Source organism: Pangasianodon hypophthalmus, chromosome 6 (assembly GCF_027358585.1).
Source record: "Pangasianodon hypophthalmus isolate fPanHyp1 chromosome 6, fPanHyp1.pri, whole genome shotgun sequence".
Lineage (NCBI taxonomy): Eukaryota > Metazoa > Chordata > Actinopteri > Siluriformes > Pangasiidae > Pangasianodon > Pangasianodon hypophthalmus.
This window is the reverse complement of record NC_069715.1, coordinates 5,010,862-5,030,425: the sequence shown is the minus strand read 5'-3', so window position 1 is coordinate 5,030,425 and position 19,564 is coordinate 5,010,862. Positions and strand designations below refer to the sequence as shown.

Below are 19,564 nucleotides of genomic sequence, written 5' to 3'. Positions count from 1 at the left end.
AGTGCTTCATCCTGGTTGCTCTGGTCTCTTCCAGGTTAAAAAAAGTGGAGTGTGTGACAGGCTGAGCCAAGAGGAACGCAAGAGACAAGAGGTAATGTGCTCCTCTTCTTCCTTTTTATAGCCTTCTACCTTCGTTCTTCTTTCTCTTCGTCCATCCCCCTCTTTCTCTGAGTGCTTTGGAACATACCATTTTGAACAGCTGGTTTTTGTTGGCGAGCTCTTAAGACCAACCTGATACAAGAATCTATTACATGCATGTGTGTGAGTGAGTGTGTGTGTGTGTGTGTGTGTGTGAGTGTGTGTGCTCCTCCTTTTCAGCACTCTCTCCAGCGTCCACTTAGTAACCGCTGTCCATTTGAGATATGTGTATTAAACCCATAAATCATACTTAGTGTAAACATTAGGGCTGATAAATAAACTTTGTGTCCTACTGACTAATAAACACACCCTAATATAGCTGTAACGGTTAGACCTTCTCATATCCAAGTACATTAAGGTCTATAGCATTAGCAAACACTGTTATTAAATATTGTGACATGATCGCCAGTGGCATTATTGTTTTTCAGCTTTTCCCATCAGAGTTGTCAGCATTTCTGAATGCAGACTTAATCAGTATTTAATTAATCCCCTAACGCTCCCATCAAGTTCTCCTAAATGCAGCACTTCACTGGAAGGGTGGAGTCAATTCCTAAAATTATCTAGCAGTATCAATACATTGTGAAATGCAACAAGGCCAGGACATGATTCTGATTGGATTAAAATGCCTGACATGTGTCTGAATCATAGGGTAGAAACTTAATAACATGATAGTCAGAAGCCCTGGAAAGTATCAAGAGTGCAGCTGAATTCTCGATTCTGATTGGACAAAAGGTGTTGATTAATTAACAGCAGCTTTGACAGTCGTTCTGATTGCAAAGTAAATCACAGGTTTATATTAATGCGCTCATTTTAATACCTTATTGTTTCTATAGTAACAGTTCGTTCACAGGGACTTGTATGGAAGACACTGCATGTAAACGGATTTAATAAATGTGTAATTTTTTACTCAAGGTAAGTTGCGTATTTAGAGTCCCGTTATGTAGTTGGCAGACACGCCTCTGTTTTATGCAAACTCCCCCAGAACACACTGGGTCATGCTATTGTAGGAAAATAATCAACTCACGAGAGTAACTCATGATATCCAGATGCAAATTTAATGGACTACATGTAATTGTTAGGTTTAATAGTCTTATCAAGATAATAGCAAACAAAAATTCTTACAAAAACACATAGTAAACAGCTTCTGCGATAATAAAGTGCGAAAAAAAATCAGTATCAGATCAATATCAGATCCTGTATCATCAAAAATCAAAAACGTGATCCATGTACAGCATCATGATTCAAAATGTGAAATACAAATCTTATGAATCATTAATTCATTCCCAGACCACATCATTCCAGCGACAGTATATCGTCAGTGTTAAATCAGTTGTGTGTCTCTCAGGCGATATTCGAGGTGATCTCATCAGAGCACAGCTATCTGCACAGCCTCATGATCCTCATCCGCCTGTTCAAGAACTCGCCAGAACTCAGCGACACCATGACCAAGACGGACCACCACCACCTCTTCTCCAACATCGTGGATGTGTGTGAGGCCAGTAAAAAGTAAGACCATCCTTCCCTTCTGTTTGAGAACTGCTCGGAGCTTTTCTCAAGTCTGTAGAGGCCAGATTTCTGAATGTTAGCTTCTTCTCTGTCATAGCTAGACAAAGAAAAATCATCATCCGTCATAATATCATTAACGTTTTAGAAAAAAATGGCAATGAGCTGTTTGGGAGTGGAATCTGAGATTCAACATGTAATGACTCACTGAAAAGAATCAGAATCATTCATGTATTTGCCAAAATCAGCCAGTGTTTTTGAAAAAACAAGCGCACATTAGATTTGGGGTAGATTTGTCTTTTCAGTCTTCGTCATCCACAAGAGCATTGAAAAAAAAAAAAAAATCCTGGCCGCTTGATGCCATCTCTCTGGTGTTTGTGCTTACAAGTAATCTGTGCTGTGCCAGCTGGATTTCTAGAGTGCGTGTGTGTGCGCGTGTGCGCGTGGATGTGTGTGTGCGTGTGTGTAGCTTGGTGTTTTATGTGTTAAATGTATTCTTTTCTTGACAAAAGTGAGTCAAGTGATGCAAACCTTTGGATGGTTACACAATGGTGCAGTCATGTAGGAGCAGGTCTGAACTCGGTGTCCTATCGCTGTCACACTGTTTATCCACTCACTTCAAGATTTCTCCCTACTGTTAACCCTTAGTACAAAACAACTCATTTACAACGATTTGCTCTACATGAAACAGTGCTAAAGATTATTTCATGCTGTTGAATTCTCATTTCTGATTGGTCAGAAGGTGTTGATTAGTTTTCTAGAACAGCAGCTCTGACAATAGTGCAGCAGGTTCATATTAACGTGCTGGTTGTAACTGTTTCTATAGTAACAGCTTAAAAAAGGACTTGTATGGTGGATGTTCCACATAATCTAAAGATTAATAGTATAAAATTAAAAACTTCTCTCTAGTAGATACTGTGTGTTATGTATAATTTATGGAAGGAGTCTCCAGTGTCAGCGTTTTGGAACAGTCAGAGATAAAGCTGTAAATTTTTCCGGTCGAGGAAAACGTCAAGAGCGAGGTTTCTTGTTAGCAAACTGCATTTTTGTCTTGAGAAAGTGAAGGAATGACTTTTTATAGCTGCTGTAACGTAAGTGATAACAGGAACAAACCTTTTTCACGGGCATTCCATGACATTAAATGTGACTATAAATGGATAAAAGTAAGACATTCTTTAATAACTAAAAAAAAAAGATTTTAGCGTTGACAAAATAAGAGAAATAAAACACTTTGGTACATGCCGTTATTAAATTTTTTTGAATCTAGTATTATTAAATGAATTAATTATTTAATGGCAGATCTTCAGTTCTGTATTTGCCGTCCATTTGCAGCTGATTCACTCGCTGTAGTTTTAGTCGAGGTTGTGTAAATATTGTCTCTGTTTGAGCAGTGTTGCTAGCTGAAGCTTAGCAGTGTTAGCGACTGTAATGACGTATGCCCTGGATTTCCCTGGCACATCATCAGGAATAATCGTACAGGCTATCACTGGCTTCACATCTGTGATTTAGCTAACATGGGACGAGTCCTGACACGAGAGACACGATGACCTCAATATAATTTGAGGTTATTGGTGAGACATAAACAAACAACGTTTGGCTGCATGCACCAGGTACAAAGGAGTAAGCTCTATCATGACTTCTTAGGATTTTTATCTTCCAATCGAAGGCTGAGCTCAAACCGGTGGCTGTTTGTTCACGTGTTTGATTTCAGATCAGTGATTTCGGATTGTAACTTTTCTATGATACACAATACTATCATGGTATTTAGTTTTGCTGACAAACCGATAGTAAAACACGTGTCGTTTTTTTTTTTCTTTTTTAAATAAACCTGTGAAAGGCTGACTTTGATTTGACATTTTATTTGACGTCCACAAAAAAAATTGATCACTGAAAAAAAAAAAAAAAAAAAAAAACCTGTGAAAATTAAATGTTTTTTTAAAGACTTTATAAAGACATAACATGAAATCATTTGTAATTGTTATTAAAACATTTTTTATAAGATATTGCAATACTCATATCTCAGAAATCTGAATTGTAACAGAACTTATTGTGATAATGATATTATACCGTCATATTGCCATGGACTGTTCTCAGGTCAATAAGTAAAGGGGATTATATATTCAGAGAACATCCTGTTTTGGGAGCGTGTCTATTCTGTACCATGCTGTGACCTTGGAGCGAGATAAACAATGTTTACACTCCCAGTCATGTTTATTCTCTGTGTCACTACGTGTGTAAGAGCACATGACAGCGTGCGTGCCTGCATATTTCTTATAAATACCACAAACTAGCATCTCAAAGTAGCATCTTTCTGAACGATCTGTTTTGTGATATTTGGTGAAGTTGTTCTCACATTCCCACCACATGCACCAGAAACTCTGGTCTCTGTGGTCTCAAAGATATGGACCACCAACATCCCACCAATCAGGACAAGGAGGTACGTCAGCTTTCGCCTGTCAGTCATGTCACTTATCCTTTCAGAAAGCTTGCCTTTAGGTTCAGCCGTTCTAGTCTAGACATGAGTTTTGGGACGCGGCTCACAGCTAACTTCAGCTGACTTCTACCGAGATATTATTCATTAATTTCCTACAACACATGACGTGGGTTTGGTGAGAGGAAAGCAGGACGGTTTTTCACTTCATTGGTTACTTTTTCTGTGTGCTGTGGCTTTTTCCAGGATTGATAAGATTCATTTGGAAGATTGCTTTTATTTATCCAAAGTGACTTACTCTGGAGCTGAACAGATGAGGGTTAAATCCCGAGCCTTGTAGTCTAGTGAGTTGCAGCTAAACGCTTTTATCTTCTGGACATGATTTACATTTTCAGCTCTGAGATATGACAAAGAAGAGCTGTTTGGTATCCTGATATTGCTTTGCATTGGTCTGAAAGTGGTAGTGAAAGTGACAGACCTCACTATCAACTGTAACCCTATGACACATTCATACACACACTGATGAAGTTATGCTCTGTTGAATGACCCATTGAGCTCTGTGGAGAAGGACAGGATTGATAGCGTGTTTGAGAGATGGTCACTGACTTCATTCTGTCTGTGGGAAATAACAGCACTCAACGGGAAATCATGTGATCCCTAAAAGACGGAGTGCTCTCCCATATCCTGACATTAAAGCAGGGATTCATTAAACCTCTGGCGCTGGAAATAGTGCGCAACCCCTGACACCGAGTGGGCTAGTGGCCCAAACACCATCTGCTTTCTCTATGATGAGAATTGCTATAATATCTTAGATGAATTTGAGAAATGATATATTAGACACATTTTTGGGTCATGTAAATAAAATAGAACTGGAAATCAGAATTGGGGCATTGAAAAGAAATGAGCTGGAGGATCACTGAAGCTATCACAATTCCTGTGAAGAAATGATGGAAAACTGCTTTCTGTAAATGTGCCCACAAAACTGGTTTTATAGTCTGGTACATTTCTGCTTTTTTGTGCAATCTTTGGTTGCATCATTAGAACTGTGTCAGTGGAATCTGTTCCATTCTGATTGTTTATGTACTATTATTATTCCTTTTAAGCAAATTGGAAATGATCAACATTTCCATTTACTCCTTTAATTTGCTTATTTGGGCAACTTGCCTTTGAGACTGGATACAATCCGAGCATCAAGCTGAGCACCGAGGGCTTTTTTTAAAATCTGTTTTTGCATATGTTCGATTAATTACAAAAGGAAATGTAAAATATAATCCCAGTCAATCTAAATAAGGTACTTATGCCGAATACCTATAGCGAACTGATCACATACACATAGAACACACACCTTGAACTTCTCACTGATTTGGTTTACTCAATCTTATCTTCATTCATTCATCTCCAGTGAGCTCTTTATCCTGGTCAGGGTCACGGAGTCCATCCCAGGAACACTGGCTGTGTGACAGGAATATCTGCACACACACACACACACACACACACACACACACACACACACACACACACACACATGTTCACACACTCATTTACAGGTAGAGTCGTCAGTCCACTTTCTGTCATGTTTTTGGGAGTTGAGAGGAAACGGAGGGAATGCAGAGGAAACCTGATGATTTCAGACAAGGCTTTAGTGTTCCCCACACACACACGCACACACACACACACACACACACACACACACACACACACACACAGTGGTCATGAATGGTTAAAATGTCACGCTGACAATTTTGGAGTCATGACCCATGTCATTTAAATATAAATCTATGTGTTTAAACTATTTTAATATGAACCTGTAGAATTAACGTGATCTTCAACAGCGTATGAAATTTGTTTTGTGATAAAATTGAGTTGACTTTTTGGTTTAAACTTCCTTGTTGGTTTATTTTCACATTCTTTAGCTCCTACATTACCCATAATGCCGACTACCTGCTGATAGTGTTGCAGTGGGATTTAGCCCTTGATTTATCTTTACCTAAAGACAGCGATGCAGCGGTGCTTTAGTCCTTTATGCTGTCCAGCTCATAACTCCGTAACTCAGCACAACTGTGTCGTATAGCTGCATTGCATTCTGGGACTTTGAGTCCAGTGTTTGCAAAAACGCCTCCACATCTTCTTCTAAGAGTCCACTTCTAAGAATCGTGCTCAAGATCTGAACACTGGCTTTTTTTTTTTTAACCAGCTCTGGAATTTGAACTTGCAATCTTCCTGTCATGTGTTCTGAGCTACATTTTCCAACTTTGAGTTTTCTCAAGATAGATACGCTAGCTTCTTTTTTTCTCATGCTTTATTCTTACTGTTTCAACACTTGTTTTCCCATATCTCTTCACTTTTTTTTTTTTTTTTTTGTAAGAAACATAAAATTATCGACTAGCACACCTGGGCCTCAATTCCTCACAAATAAATTCGTAACATAAGCACTAGAAACACAGGAAACCCTTTTGAACCCGTTCTCTTTTTATTCATCCTCAGATGTTCTCATGCCAAAGTGAGCAGGATTAAAAAACAGCACACACACCCACGCTTCTCTCAGAGATGGACATGTACAAGAGCAGGAGTCTGGAACATCATGTGTGAGCCATAAAGTCAGAGAGAGAGAGAGAGAGAGAGAGAGAGAGAGAGAAGGGGGGGGGTTGAATTGGATGAGGAAATGGGGTCAGACTCATTTAGGTCAAGTTTTAGTGCAATGCTGTGTATTTCTAGTGCAGCTAAAAGTCAGCGAGCGTTACACCAGTAAAGTATAATGGACTCCTGACTGAGGAAAACAACATTACATACTCACCGAAAATATCTGTATCAAGACTCTTAAACAGCGATCACACTGCATGTTGACCTCATTATTTTATTGGGAAGAAATTCTAGCTAGTTAAGTTTTTGTTTGTTTGTTGTCATTTTTTGTGATGTTGAGAAAACAGTAGAAAGAAACAGTCTGATGTGACTAGCAGTACTTCCATTTTTTTTTCCGATAAAGAATAGTCCAACAGCCTCGCCCTTTTTAATTCATGCCTCTGAAGTTTGTGAATTTTCACCCAGATGAACTTGACACAAGGTGAAAAGTCCTTTAGCTGTTCCAGGCTCCTATTGAATTAGCATTTTTTCCAGGTAAACCTTGCATTTAGTCTGGATGTTCATTTCATTGCATTTCTGTTGACACCCAAACAGATTTCTAGGTGTTCTAGACTTTTCCACACCAAAAAAGGAACCAGTTCTTGCTTCTGCGTGACCAACATTATCTCACACCTGAGAATTCGTAATAACGTGCATGACGTATTATGTATGAAAAGTTAACGAAGATTAGATTTGGGGCGGAGTCAGCAGCTATACTGTATGTTTTACTTCGTTTGTATGAAATCACACTGATAAGGTAAATGTTTTTAAAGTCAGAAGTAAAACCTTCAGTGTGAGTTTTGTGAGAATCTGAAATCATCTTCGCAATCATACAAGCTTGCATACTGTGCGGTTTGGTTTTGGCTGTTGTGTGAATTCTCCAATCACTGGGTTTGTCGTGTAGCGTGTTAGTCCACGGAGCTCTGCATGACATCTGCAGTTGTTTTCTCCACAATGGAGTCATTTTGATAGATAAAGCCATGCAAACGTCGTTTACACAAGAAGTATACTGTGACATTAGCGCTTGTAAGTTAAACAAACAGCATCATCCATCATGGTTGTTGGTGCTGTTTGAGTTTCAGCAGGCAAAGGAAAGCCCCTCATCTGATTTTGGAATTGTAGAGTCATGGGCTTCTTTGTAGAAATACTTCACCGGAGCACTGCAGGTCCAACGTTGGGTGGAAAAGAGAGCGAAGCTTTGCTTTTCATGTTATAGTGAGCATGGTTATATGGAGGAGGTTGAAGTGACTCATTGTTATGATTGTAAAGGTTATGAAATCTGAGAGTAATGTGGGTCTGCATGGATTTATAGCTTTCATCTCTGACATACACTCATGAAGTAAGTTAATAAATCTCGCCTCAATCTTCTCGTTGAGGGAGCGTAAGATAAATATCATGTGGTGTTTTAATATAAAGATGATCTGGAACTGATGTTTGTAGTATTTGTCTGAAGAAATGTAAAGAATCCATGTGTCAGTGTGAAATGCCTCGAGAGCAGCCTGACAGCTGCGTTTAAATCACTCGGCTCGTAAGAAAGGTGTGATGGAGAACGAACGTCAAGAACAGTATGAGAGAGACAGAAAACCGTAAATATGACAGAGCATGTCAGTCTGATTTACTGGCTTAAGATGAAGAGGTTTTTGACTTGAAGTACGTCAACGTTTAAACCGTCATGGAGGCGGGGCTTGAGGTGCTGATTGACAGCTCGCGATTCATCTGGCAAGCATCATGGGTAAAAATACAAATGAGATTCATTTGAAAGAAGTGTAATCATGGAGACAACCTCACACACACACACACACACACACTCACTCACACACAAAGACACTTGGAAAAACTCCACAAAGGCTATGAACTGTATCCAATCAAATCATACACTGCTGCATTCTAACACTATACTCTCTGTGCATGATTATCTAATATCAAATTTATCAAATAATACATTTCTTAGTAAACCCACTGAGCAAGTAAAATCTCAAATGTATTTCCCAGTCTCATGCTTAGTAAAAATCAGCCAGATTGTGTCTTGTCTGATGTGCATTAGGGAAATTTTCAAAACGACAAAAAGTTCAAAATCTTAAGAGTTTATTGGAAAAGTGACAATAAAAGGGAAAAACTCATTTAAAATATAGTTTATTATTATGATTAAAATGTTATATGTCCATTTTTTATTTTTTAAATAAACACAGTATATCAAAGTATACCACTTTACTACATATTAAAGTCTAATATTTATAGGAATTAGAAATAGTGGCTCAAGCAAAGCTGTTTCCTCTGTTTTCATTCCCATTTTCATTCATCGTCATATTTTCAGTTCTGCGGAACGACTGTAAGTCAGGGGCTGATGATTTTAGTTTACTTTCTGCAGCGCTGGATTAGTATTTTATGCTATTTTATGATATTTGGTGTTTGTGATATTTATTGATTGTTTGTTGCCGTTATTTATTCAGCCATGAATAAAAAGCAAAATGCATTATTAAAACAATAGCACAAACCCACAATAAAAAGAGGAAAGTTAATGTAAAAAGTTTTTTAAAAATTATTTGATGCATCAAGATTTTTAAATTCCTTATCCATGCACAAAAAATCATTTGATTTTTACATAAGCTTATGCAAAAACTTTATTTTATTGATGAATATCAACCAAATATATCTGATGAAAATTAAATACTATGCATTAATCCTCAAACAGTAAATTAAAGAAATAATAAAAAAAATTAGATGTGTCAAAATACATAAAAATATTTTATCATTTTAGAACATTTTATAATCATGGCAATCTGAATAAATATAGTATTGTGACAATTGGTTTTGTGTTGGGTTTTTTTTTGGTTATTGCTGAGACACACACACACGCACACAGAAGGAAAATTCATACCAAGCAGTGTGTGTGTGGGAAATGTGAGTGTGTGTGTTGGACGTCTCATGCGAGTGAGTGATCCTGTGTGGAGTTGTGGTGTTTTTCCACACCGTCTGACTGTGGGATGTGTGGTCACGTGAGGGGGCAGGGTGTGTGTGTGTGTGTGTGTGTGTGTGTGTGTGTGTGTGTGTGTGGTTACTCTCTAACACACTTATTGGAGCGCACAGCTCTTATTGTTTTTCTTCGCTTACAGGATAAGCGTGGAGTTAAACGCTGTTTTGGACATGGGAAGGTGAACCCACAAGTCTGTCACTTAGTAATGGCTGATATCATGGTATGAGGTCACTTCTGTTTTGCAAGGACCACTGAATTTAAGAAAACAGATCTCAGACAACAAATCCAAGCGATTGCCTCGAATGATTCCTCATGTGGTCCGACGTTTCTTCAGTTCCCCACTCACAATGTTAGTTCCTGCCTGCAGTTAGTTCCCATCTACTGTGATGCACAAACATGAAAGAAAAAAAACGTATGGGTTCATCTTATCCTGTCACATACGTAAAGCTTGGAAGGAAGTAGGAAGCAGAGATCGTTGGTGCCTCTGGAGTGTATGTAGCTAGTACAGTTAGCTTGCTTAGCTAATCTGTTAAAGAAGCTAGTATGAAGTCTAGCATGTAACTTGTAAATGAAACGTAAATAAACAGAAATGGGGTGTGTAAATCATATAGTGGGCTGTAGATGAGACATTTTGACTGTAATTTTTGGTTTGTTTCTCATTAGCAGTCGCTACATCCCCCCAACAGACAAACTACAAACTATGCTACATGTGAACGTGCATTTTGCCCTTAAATGAGTAACTGGGTTGAGTTTAGTTTTTTTAAAGCATACAATTAAGCACATAATTAGTTCTAGTGAGCTGTGACAGGCAAAACTGCTGTCTAAAAGTACTGTAGAAGTTACTTATAGACTGTATTTAGTCAAACTGACAGTGAAAACAAAATAAAACAGCTTTTACCTCAGTAAATTCCTCAGTAAACTTTGAAGAGCTTTGCTACTCTAACACTGACTTTGTGTGTTTCTTTGGCACTCTCTTCCCCGGTGCCGGTCCAGAGGTGGTGGCAGTGGCGCGAACACAGACTTCTCCCTGAGTGCTCCTTCTAAGTGAACCCAGGAAAATCTATCAGAAATGTTGATAAAATTGCTAAGAAAGCATTCTGTATGGCTAAAATAACATGCTAATTACACTAAGCCACACAGCACATGGACAGCTAGCTAATAGCAGCGCTGTGAGTGCTAATTCTCTGTCTTTAAACCTGACATTATTGGATCACACTTCGTATTCAAGGATGGGGTAAAATAAAAACCACAGATTCTCTGAAGTTGTGAATGTTGTCACAGTTCATATTGTAAGGTACAGAAGAATGGATATGAACAGACAAGTGATTAAAGATGTTGTGAGAACATTGTTGCTAGCCAACTGAGTAATATGGACGCTAAGCATAAGCTAAATAATGCCTAAGGCTAATCATTTGAGCCTTTAAGTCATATATACAACCGATGTATGAAAGCAGAAACAAGACCATCAGGAATATCAATATTTCCCTCATATCTGCATGTTAATTCCTAAAAAACAAGAGTGCACAGCTAAAATTACACTGTAATTACACTTAGCATCAACCGCTAACCGAACTTCCAGGCATTCTGTCATATTGAGAAACGTCCACATTACTTTACAACTCGTAAAATTCTCCAACCTATCAGAAAATACAGATGTTTGAAATACCGCAGCTGTGGAATTGAGAATCTGAAGTTGTAAATAACACAAGACAGGAACATTCATATGGAATTTTCTGGAATTGTCTGGAATCTTCTGGAATCTGGTAATCGTGGCAAACACGATCCTGTGTAGCAACAGCTGTGAGGGCGTTCTGTCAGGCTTGTACAAGTTGGTGTGACGGGTCAGTTTCACGGCACACACACACACACACACACACACACACACACACACACACACACATGCACTATATCCTTCATTCGTCATGACTGAGCTATTTTCAGAATACAGAGTGAGGTGTGTTTAAAGCTGCCATAAATTGTACTGTTTTTTTGGGGTTTTTTTTGTGTGTGTGTGTGTGTGTGTGCGCGCACAGGGTCAGGCTTTCTGGTGTTGCGTGATGGATATGAATCGCACACACGCACACACACACACACAGTAGCTGCATGCTCAGCATGCCGTTACTCTTTATCAGACTGTTGTGTCTAATGCTTTTAAAACACACAAACTCACACACACACACAGTGTAGTTCCAGCTCCTGATCTATGCTCGCAAGGTCATGAGTATTCACTGAAGCGTTTCCATCACACACTGTTCATGTGCTGAGTGTGCTGTTTGAGCAGTGATGTGGATGTTAATGATCACTAAGAGCTGAAATGTTTATCTTTTACTTAACACAGTGCTAAATATAAGGCTAATAAATTGGAATGCTAACCAGTTTTTGCTGCTGGCATGTTTGCTCTGAGTCACAGGTCATGGATTGTGTCAAAACCTTGGAAATCTGTCATTTATCACATCTCTGTCAAAGCTCCGGTCAAAACACAGCACACTTTAACACTCTGTAACCTGAACTAGCATCTCTCCCACCTGATTAGCCGTACATCATTAGATTCTTGTGTCATGTTTTCTATTTAGCACTAATAGATAAACCATCAGGACTGCATTAATGCCAGTAGAAATATTTTGCCTATATGCTCAAATCTGATTGGTCAGAAGGGGTTGATTAATTTTCTATAACAGCAGCTCAGACAGTCGTTCCCACTGCAGGGTTTACATTAATGCGCTTGTTCTAATATGTTATAGTTTCTATAGTAACAGCTAATACAGAAGCTTGTAATAGTTGATATGATGAAGTTTTCTTTAAGGAGATGTTTATGTAACATTTATGGAAGGAGTCTCCAGTGTCAGTGCTTTGTAAAGCTGTACGTTTTTGATTTTTGAGTTTGTGAGTTTGTGATTTTTGTGGGTTTTCGCTAACATGACCAGTTGCTTTTTTGTGTTTTAGTAACTTTGAGATAGAAAAAAAGAGAGGCTGGTGAGAGAACGACTGTTTGTAGCTGCTGTAATGTTAGTAATAGCAGGAGCTAACTTGTTTTGTGAATGTTCCACAACATTACATGTAACAATAAATGAATAAAATGTATGATGTGTTGATTTTTTTTTTTTTATTAAAACAAATTTGGAATTGTTAGCAAATTGCAGTAATATATGACATGACTTATTGTTATAGAAAAACTCTTTGCTGGTTACAGTAACTCCTCTTGACATCGGCCCATATCAGACCAGTCCTTTTGTTGATTATTTTCCTATCACAGCATGCCCCCCAAGTCTTTTATTCTTTACATAATAAATTACTACTATTGCTATTACTACTACTAATGATCCTTTTACATTTATTCTACATATTCACTGGTGCAGTACCACGAAATTCCTTCTCTTTGCATATTGTAGCATGGAAGGAAACTGAGGTCGGAGGTCAGAGGTCAGGGGCAGCCGGAGCAGAGAGGCTTAATGTCTGTGCTGGGATTTGAACTCTGAACATTTCAGTCAGTAGCGCAGAGCCTTAACTGCCAAGCCAACACCATTACTAATAATATTTATAATAGTAATAAATATTAATAAATATTATTACTATTATTAGAACACACACACTGAATCCTGCAGTAAACTTATGTCCTTTAGTTAACCATAGAAGGTTTGGACACTCTTTAGGAAGGCTGTAATGTCAGGACCCCAGCTGTGACTTCCTGTATTTCCTCCTAACTGACATCATGTCCAGAAATAGCCTCCAGGTTCACCTGCTGGAATTCTGGAGTGTGTGTGTGTGTGTGTGTGTGTCAGTGAAGCCGCTTGGAGGAAGTGTGGAATCTGAGGTCACACAGGATTCCTCTACAGATGCTTCCGCTCTGTTTCACGACTTCGGAAAAGGCGTGTGGAATTACTCAGTCATAAAGCAGCACATCTGTGTGTCTGTGTGTGTGTGTGTGTGTGAGTGAGCGAGTGAGTGAGTGAGTGTGCGTTTGTTGCATGTTGGGTCGTTTCAGGACTTTTGAGACTTCCTCTCTGTGTGATGTGTCCGTGGGGAGTGAGGTGTTAGGACAGCTTCCTGTCTTTTCATGTGTGTATGATTGTGTGCGTGTGTGTGTGTGTTTGTGTGTTTGTGCATGCATTGATGCGAGTCAGTGCTTACAGTGACTAAAGCAGGGATCATCCTTGTCTGAGTCAGGAACGTGGAATGTTAGGCATGTAGCATTGTCCTCTTACACTCTTCTTTCCTCTCTTGCAGGTTTTTTAAGGAACTGGAGGACAGACACCAGCAGAATATCGTGATCGATGACATCAGCGATATTGTGATCAGACACGCCCAGGCAAACTTCGAACCCTACGTGACATACTGCTCGAATGAAGTGTACCAGCAAAGAACATTCCAGAGACTAGCGTGAGTGTGGAGACAACCTCACACACACACACGCGCACACACACACACACTTGGAAAAACTCCACAAAGTCTATGTACTGTATCAAATCAAATCATGCACTGCTGCATTCTAACACTATACACTCTGTACATGATTATCTAACATCGAATTTATCAAATAATACATTTCTTAGCGAACCCACTGAGCAAGTAAAACCTCGAATGTATTTCCCAGTGTCATGCTTAGTAAAAATCAGCCAGATTGTGTCCTGTTTGATGTGTGTGTATGTAAAATGTAGCCAGATCTCTAGTTACAGGACCAGGGTGTGGTGCATCTCCGTGAAGCGTGTTAAGTTTAAACAGACTTACCTAATGAAAAAATTGTTTTGCCAGCATCAGTAGTTTTTTTTTTTTTTTTTTCGGGTACTGACAGTACTTGTCTGATAATGAATATGGCAATGAATAAAAAGTATGAAATCTGCTTGTCCTGGACACCCAGCTACTGATTTGTCCGCTTCTGGTTTTATACTAGGGTCGTAACGTCTTTAATCAGACACTAATGTTTTGCATTACAGTGTAATTATAAATTATTTCGCTGTTCTACCTCGTGTCACATCAGCTACCAAAAATGATTGCCTTAAACCTTTGCATCGCATCACTGCTGTATCAGCTTTGTCATTCTGAAACACACAAACTGCTGCACTCTTTTATGGCTCCGCCCCTTTGCCTATGTATAGAAGGCTGTGATTGGAAGAAATGTTTGGTTTAAATACATTTTTGATTTTAATACATTTTTTAAATACATCACCCGGGTTGTAATCGTACACTGCATTTCTCTGAAATTTCCCCCAGTGAGCACACAACGCAATTTGAAACACAGCTTAGAACTCGCATCTGAAGCTACAGATAGTGAATCATAATAATAGAACCTGACATCATTATTAAGGAATCATGCATTCTGTTGATAAGATCGAAGGTTAGAATATTAACAGCTTCCATGGCTTTTCGTTTACCAGGTAAATACACGCACAAACACACACACACACACACACACACACAATTACTCAGGCACTTTTATCTCTTCCTATGATTGATGTTAAAAACCTTTCCATGACTCCTCTGTAATGTTGACCTTTGACCTTTTGATCTGGTTTCTGTGCAAGGATCAGCTCTGTTCTCATGTTAATGACTGACTAAGAAACATAGACAAAACGACTATAGCGCTAGTATTAATAATAAATGTCATACCATTTTCATTACATTTTGTGTGTATATATATATATACACACACACTATATATGGGAATAGTTATTATTAAAATATTTATAATAGTAATAATAATAATAATAGTAGTTGTTGTTGTTGTTTATTATTATAAAGTAACGGATAGTTTGCTTACTGGCAAAAGTCATAGCGACTTGAATCATTAACTAGGATTGTAATGGATAAAATAATGGATAAGAAACAAATTGTAAAATAAAACTAACTATTCTCTTCGCTCTATATCCGTCCATTTATCTCTCTATCCACATGTTCTCCCTACTCTCTACAGAAATAAGAGCCCGACCTTTAAGGAGGTTCTGTCGCGGATTGAAGCTCACCCGGATTGCCGAAACCTTCCCATGATCTCTTTCCTGATTCTGCCCATGCAGAGAGTCACCAGGCTTCCTTTACTCATGGATGTGAGTGTTTTTCTCTTTATCCTTAAAAACAACACCTCACCATGAACAGTCACACTACGCAGTATGTCATGGTCACTTCCCGATCCTAAGCTCTAGTATGGTTCTCAGTCTAACACCCTTCATATGTAGTGCACTAACAGCATTCAGCTCTAGGCACTTATTTAACAGATCTCTTATAAACCCTTACAATCAAGATTTTCTTTTTTCATTACTTCATTTTCTTCCAATTTGGTTATTTGTCAGTTCCTATCCACTAGCCAGCTTTCTCCTGACACACAACAGCTACCGGCCGGGAGGATAAAGCCAAATACACGCTTCCTCCGAGACACGTGAAGCCACAGCATTGTTGTGAATTGCTGCTCATGCTACATTACCAGTCAGCTAAACACTCAGAGGAAAGCGCTATCTGCCCTCTTCCGCATACACGAGCTCACAGACACCCACGATTGGCTAGTGACAACTCTGATTTATTTTTTTTTCCTGTGTGGGACACTCAGGAGCCAGAACTACAATTCTTAATACATATCATAACTTACTGAATGAAAGGAAATCACAATTTTAGGTACATTTTTGTACATTTTTGTACATTTTAATGTTCAGGTTTGTTTTTCTTGTTTAACAGTAATTTTTTAAATTCACTTTTATCTGAATTTTACATTTCTTAAATGGCAAAAGTGCACCATCTTCAACTCATCTTCACACAGGAACATTTTCTATTTTCAGCTTTAAATGGCTGCTTTTTCACTATATGTGCTCACTACATGGGGTGTAACGTAAGCTACGTTGGAAAGACTTCATAACATGACCTTTTTATGATTTACATATGATTAGAAAATTGATACGTTACTTTGTTTGTGAAGACCGCGTGACAGTGAGGACATTTTGTCCTTTCTGGTCCTCACAAAGAGCTAAGTACAAGGACACACGCACATACACAATCCCTTGTTTTTGGGAGGATGTTAGTAATTTGGACGAAGCCGCTGGCGTCCCCGTGGCTCCTTGTAATATTGTGACCTGGAGAAGTCGCTCTTATGCAACACAACAGATTAATTACTCGCTCCCTCCTTCTGCCTGTTTTTCTTTCTCTCCTCTTTATTGCTTACACACACACATTTTCTTGCCCATTCTTTGTCACTTAATGTGGTTTATGTGACCAGGAAGACATGGGAGATGTTGTGTTGAGGTCATTTCTATCCCAGTATGCAATGCACTTTGTTAAGTTTCACATGTAGCACATGCATTCAATGTATTCCTAGATTTCTTTCTTTTCTTGTTTCTTTTCATTCTTATCCTTTCTTCCACGCGTTTCCTCTTTATGGATCTGGGTGTCTGATTAAGAAAGACGTGTGGTTGTGTTACATTAGAGACTGTCTGGATTACGCTCAGAATTCTCAGCCTGTGGCGTCATATCTCATGTCTCTTTCTCTCTCACTCACTCTCTCTTCTCTCTCCTTCAGTCCTTATGCGTCCCATGAGCTGAGGCAGAATCAAACAGTCTCACTGTAAGAGCCTGAGAAAGTTTGGTTTAGGTTTTCTCCCTCTCTGGAGCTGGGAATTTAAATGATGCATGAGAGAGAGACAGAGAGAGAGAGAGAGAGAGAGAGAGGGAGGGAGAGAGAGAGAGATGTGTGTGTTCTGGAAGCTTCTTGCAAAACATTTCATATCAGTGTGTAACAATAAAGCCAAAATTGACACCTTTATACATTTTGTTGTCTTCCTCACAGACTATTTGTCAGAAAACACCTAAAGACTCTCCTCAGTATGACGCATGCAAGAAAACTCTTCAGTCCGTCAGCAAGGTGAGACGCTACAGCTGCCATTACTTCACTTCCTGCATACAGCGGTATTGTAAAAGCAGTGTTAATGTGTGTGTGTGTGGGTGTGCAGCTTGTACGGAAGTGTAATGAAGGCGCTCGTACAATGGAACGGACGGAGATGATGTACACCATCAACTCTCAGCTGGAGTTTAAGATTAAGGTAAGTCCAGACCCACAGGGATTAAGTGAGAGGGGAGTTTCTGTATACGTATTTACTGTATTATCACACACACATATCACATACAAAAAAAATTACAAAAGTCACCCACTTTGTTAAACCACCATCCCTCTAATATCAGTAATCTGAAGGTATGAGATGATACCAATAAAATCTGGGTCAAATTTGATGAAGTTTATATGGTTATTTATTACTTCATTTTCTTCCAATTTGGTTATTTGTCAGTTCCTATCCACTAGCCAGCTTTCTCCTGACACACAACAGCTACCGGCCGGGAGGATAAAGCCAAATACACGCTTCCTCCGAGACACGTGAAGCCACAGCATTGTTGTGAATTGCTGCTCATGCTACATTACCAGTCAGCTAAACACTCAGAGGAAAGCGCTATCTGCCCTCTTCCGCATACACGAGCTCACAGACACCCACGATTGGCTAGTGACAACTCTGATTTATTTTTTTTTCCTGTGTGGGACACTCAGGAGCCAGAACTACAATTCTTAATACATATCATAACTTACTGAATGAAAGGAAATCACAATTTTAGGTACATTTTTGTACATTTTTGTACATTTTAATGTTCAGGTTTGTTTTTCTTGTTTAACAGTAATTTTTTAAATTCACTTTTATCTGAATTTTACATTTCCTAAATGGCAAAAGTGCACCATCTTCAACTCATCTTCACACAGGAACATTTTCTATTTTCAGCTTTAAATGGCTGCTTTTTCACTATATGTGCTATATGTGGATCAGATACGAGAAATCAGATTATATTATAAATTCTCACCCGACAGTTGAACGGTGCATTATTTTTCCTGATATTGCTCATATTCATCGACAGTAGTTTGGTCTAAAATTTACTGCAAATAACTGCATGAATACCTGCACGCCTGTGACAGCATTATAGTGATGAAAATGGTACAGTGTAAAATATTTTTAGAAATGAAAGGCAAAGCAGATAGAGAAAGATGTGTAGACTGTGTTTAAATTTAAAACGTTACTCAGAAAAACAAACAAAAAAATATTTTTTTGATTATCACACTATTTAAATGTGTCACTATGAGTTTATTGGACTGTTTTTCTGGATTTATTTATTGATTTATTTATTGATACTTGATTGATTTCTTGGGATTTTTGACAAGTTACTGAATTAGGATTTATTCTATTTTCAGAGCAATGTAGTGCCATTTTTTCAATTAGATTTGTCTAGTTTTCTGAAGTGAATTAATGAAATGTTTGAGCTTAAAAAAATCAAATTCCTGTAAATAAAAAAAAAATAATAACAAAGTTGTACCTTTTTTAATGTGACCATTAGCAACATTTTCAATCCAATTCCAATCCTCAGATGAAATATTTCTAAATATCTACATTTGCACATCATTTGCTTCTTTTCTTTAAACTGATTAAATCCTTTAAACACATGAAGTTCATTTTCAGCGATTAATATGTTCTTTATGTTTTCAACACACTTCTGATCTAAATGAATGGAAGCTTATGGAATCTAATAGATATTCCAACAAAATTAGACCCAGCTTCTGGTTTCGATGGTGAAATAAAAGCAGTCTCTTCATTCTCAAATCATGTCTGAAAAGCCACACAGGAGCTGATCCTGAAAAATCCGATTATAAGTGTGTAGGGGTCTGATATCAGAGCAGCAGAGGTGAATAACTGCATGGACGGAGGCCAAGTGGGTCAGAGACGGGGTGAAGAGAGGAGAAGGATGAGTCAGGGAGAGAAACCAGGACAGATAAAAGAAAACGCACTAACACGCAGCTGCTGTTCCGCAGCCGTGACGAAACACGTGATGAAAACCTCTCTCCTGTCATTTAGTCTTAATGCAGCTCCGCTAACAGACGAGCGGCACAAGCT

The 19,564-nt window shown here is 38.5% G+C and overlaps 1 protein-coding gene across 2 annotated transcripts in view; it reads left to right on the top strand.

The window, feature by feature from the left end:
* LOC113534715 (rho guanine nucleotide exchange factor 26) overlaps positions 1-19,564 on the top strand; it is a 57,610-nt gene that overhangs the window by 14,633 nt on the left and 23,413 nt on the right. For both annotated transcript variants that reach the window (XM_034305132.2, XM_053234772.1), the window contains exons 5-10: positions 35-91; positions 1,484-1,644; positions 13,890-14,042; positions 15,574-15,703; positions 17,428-17,502; positions 17,591-17,680. In XM_034305132.2, the coding sequence (XP_034161023.2) occupies positions 35-91; positions 1,484-1,644; positions 13,890-14,042; positions 15,574-15,703; positions 17,428-17,502; positions 17,591-17,680 (666 nt within the window). The remainder of the gene's footprint in view (positions 1-34; positions 92-1,483; positions 1,645-13,889; positions 14,043-15,573; positions 15,704-17,427; positions 17,503-17,590; positions 17,681-19,564) is intronic.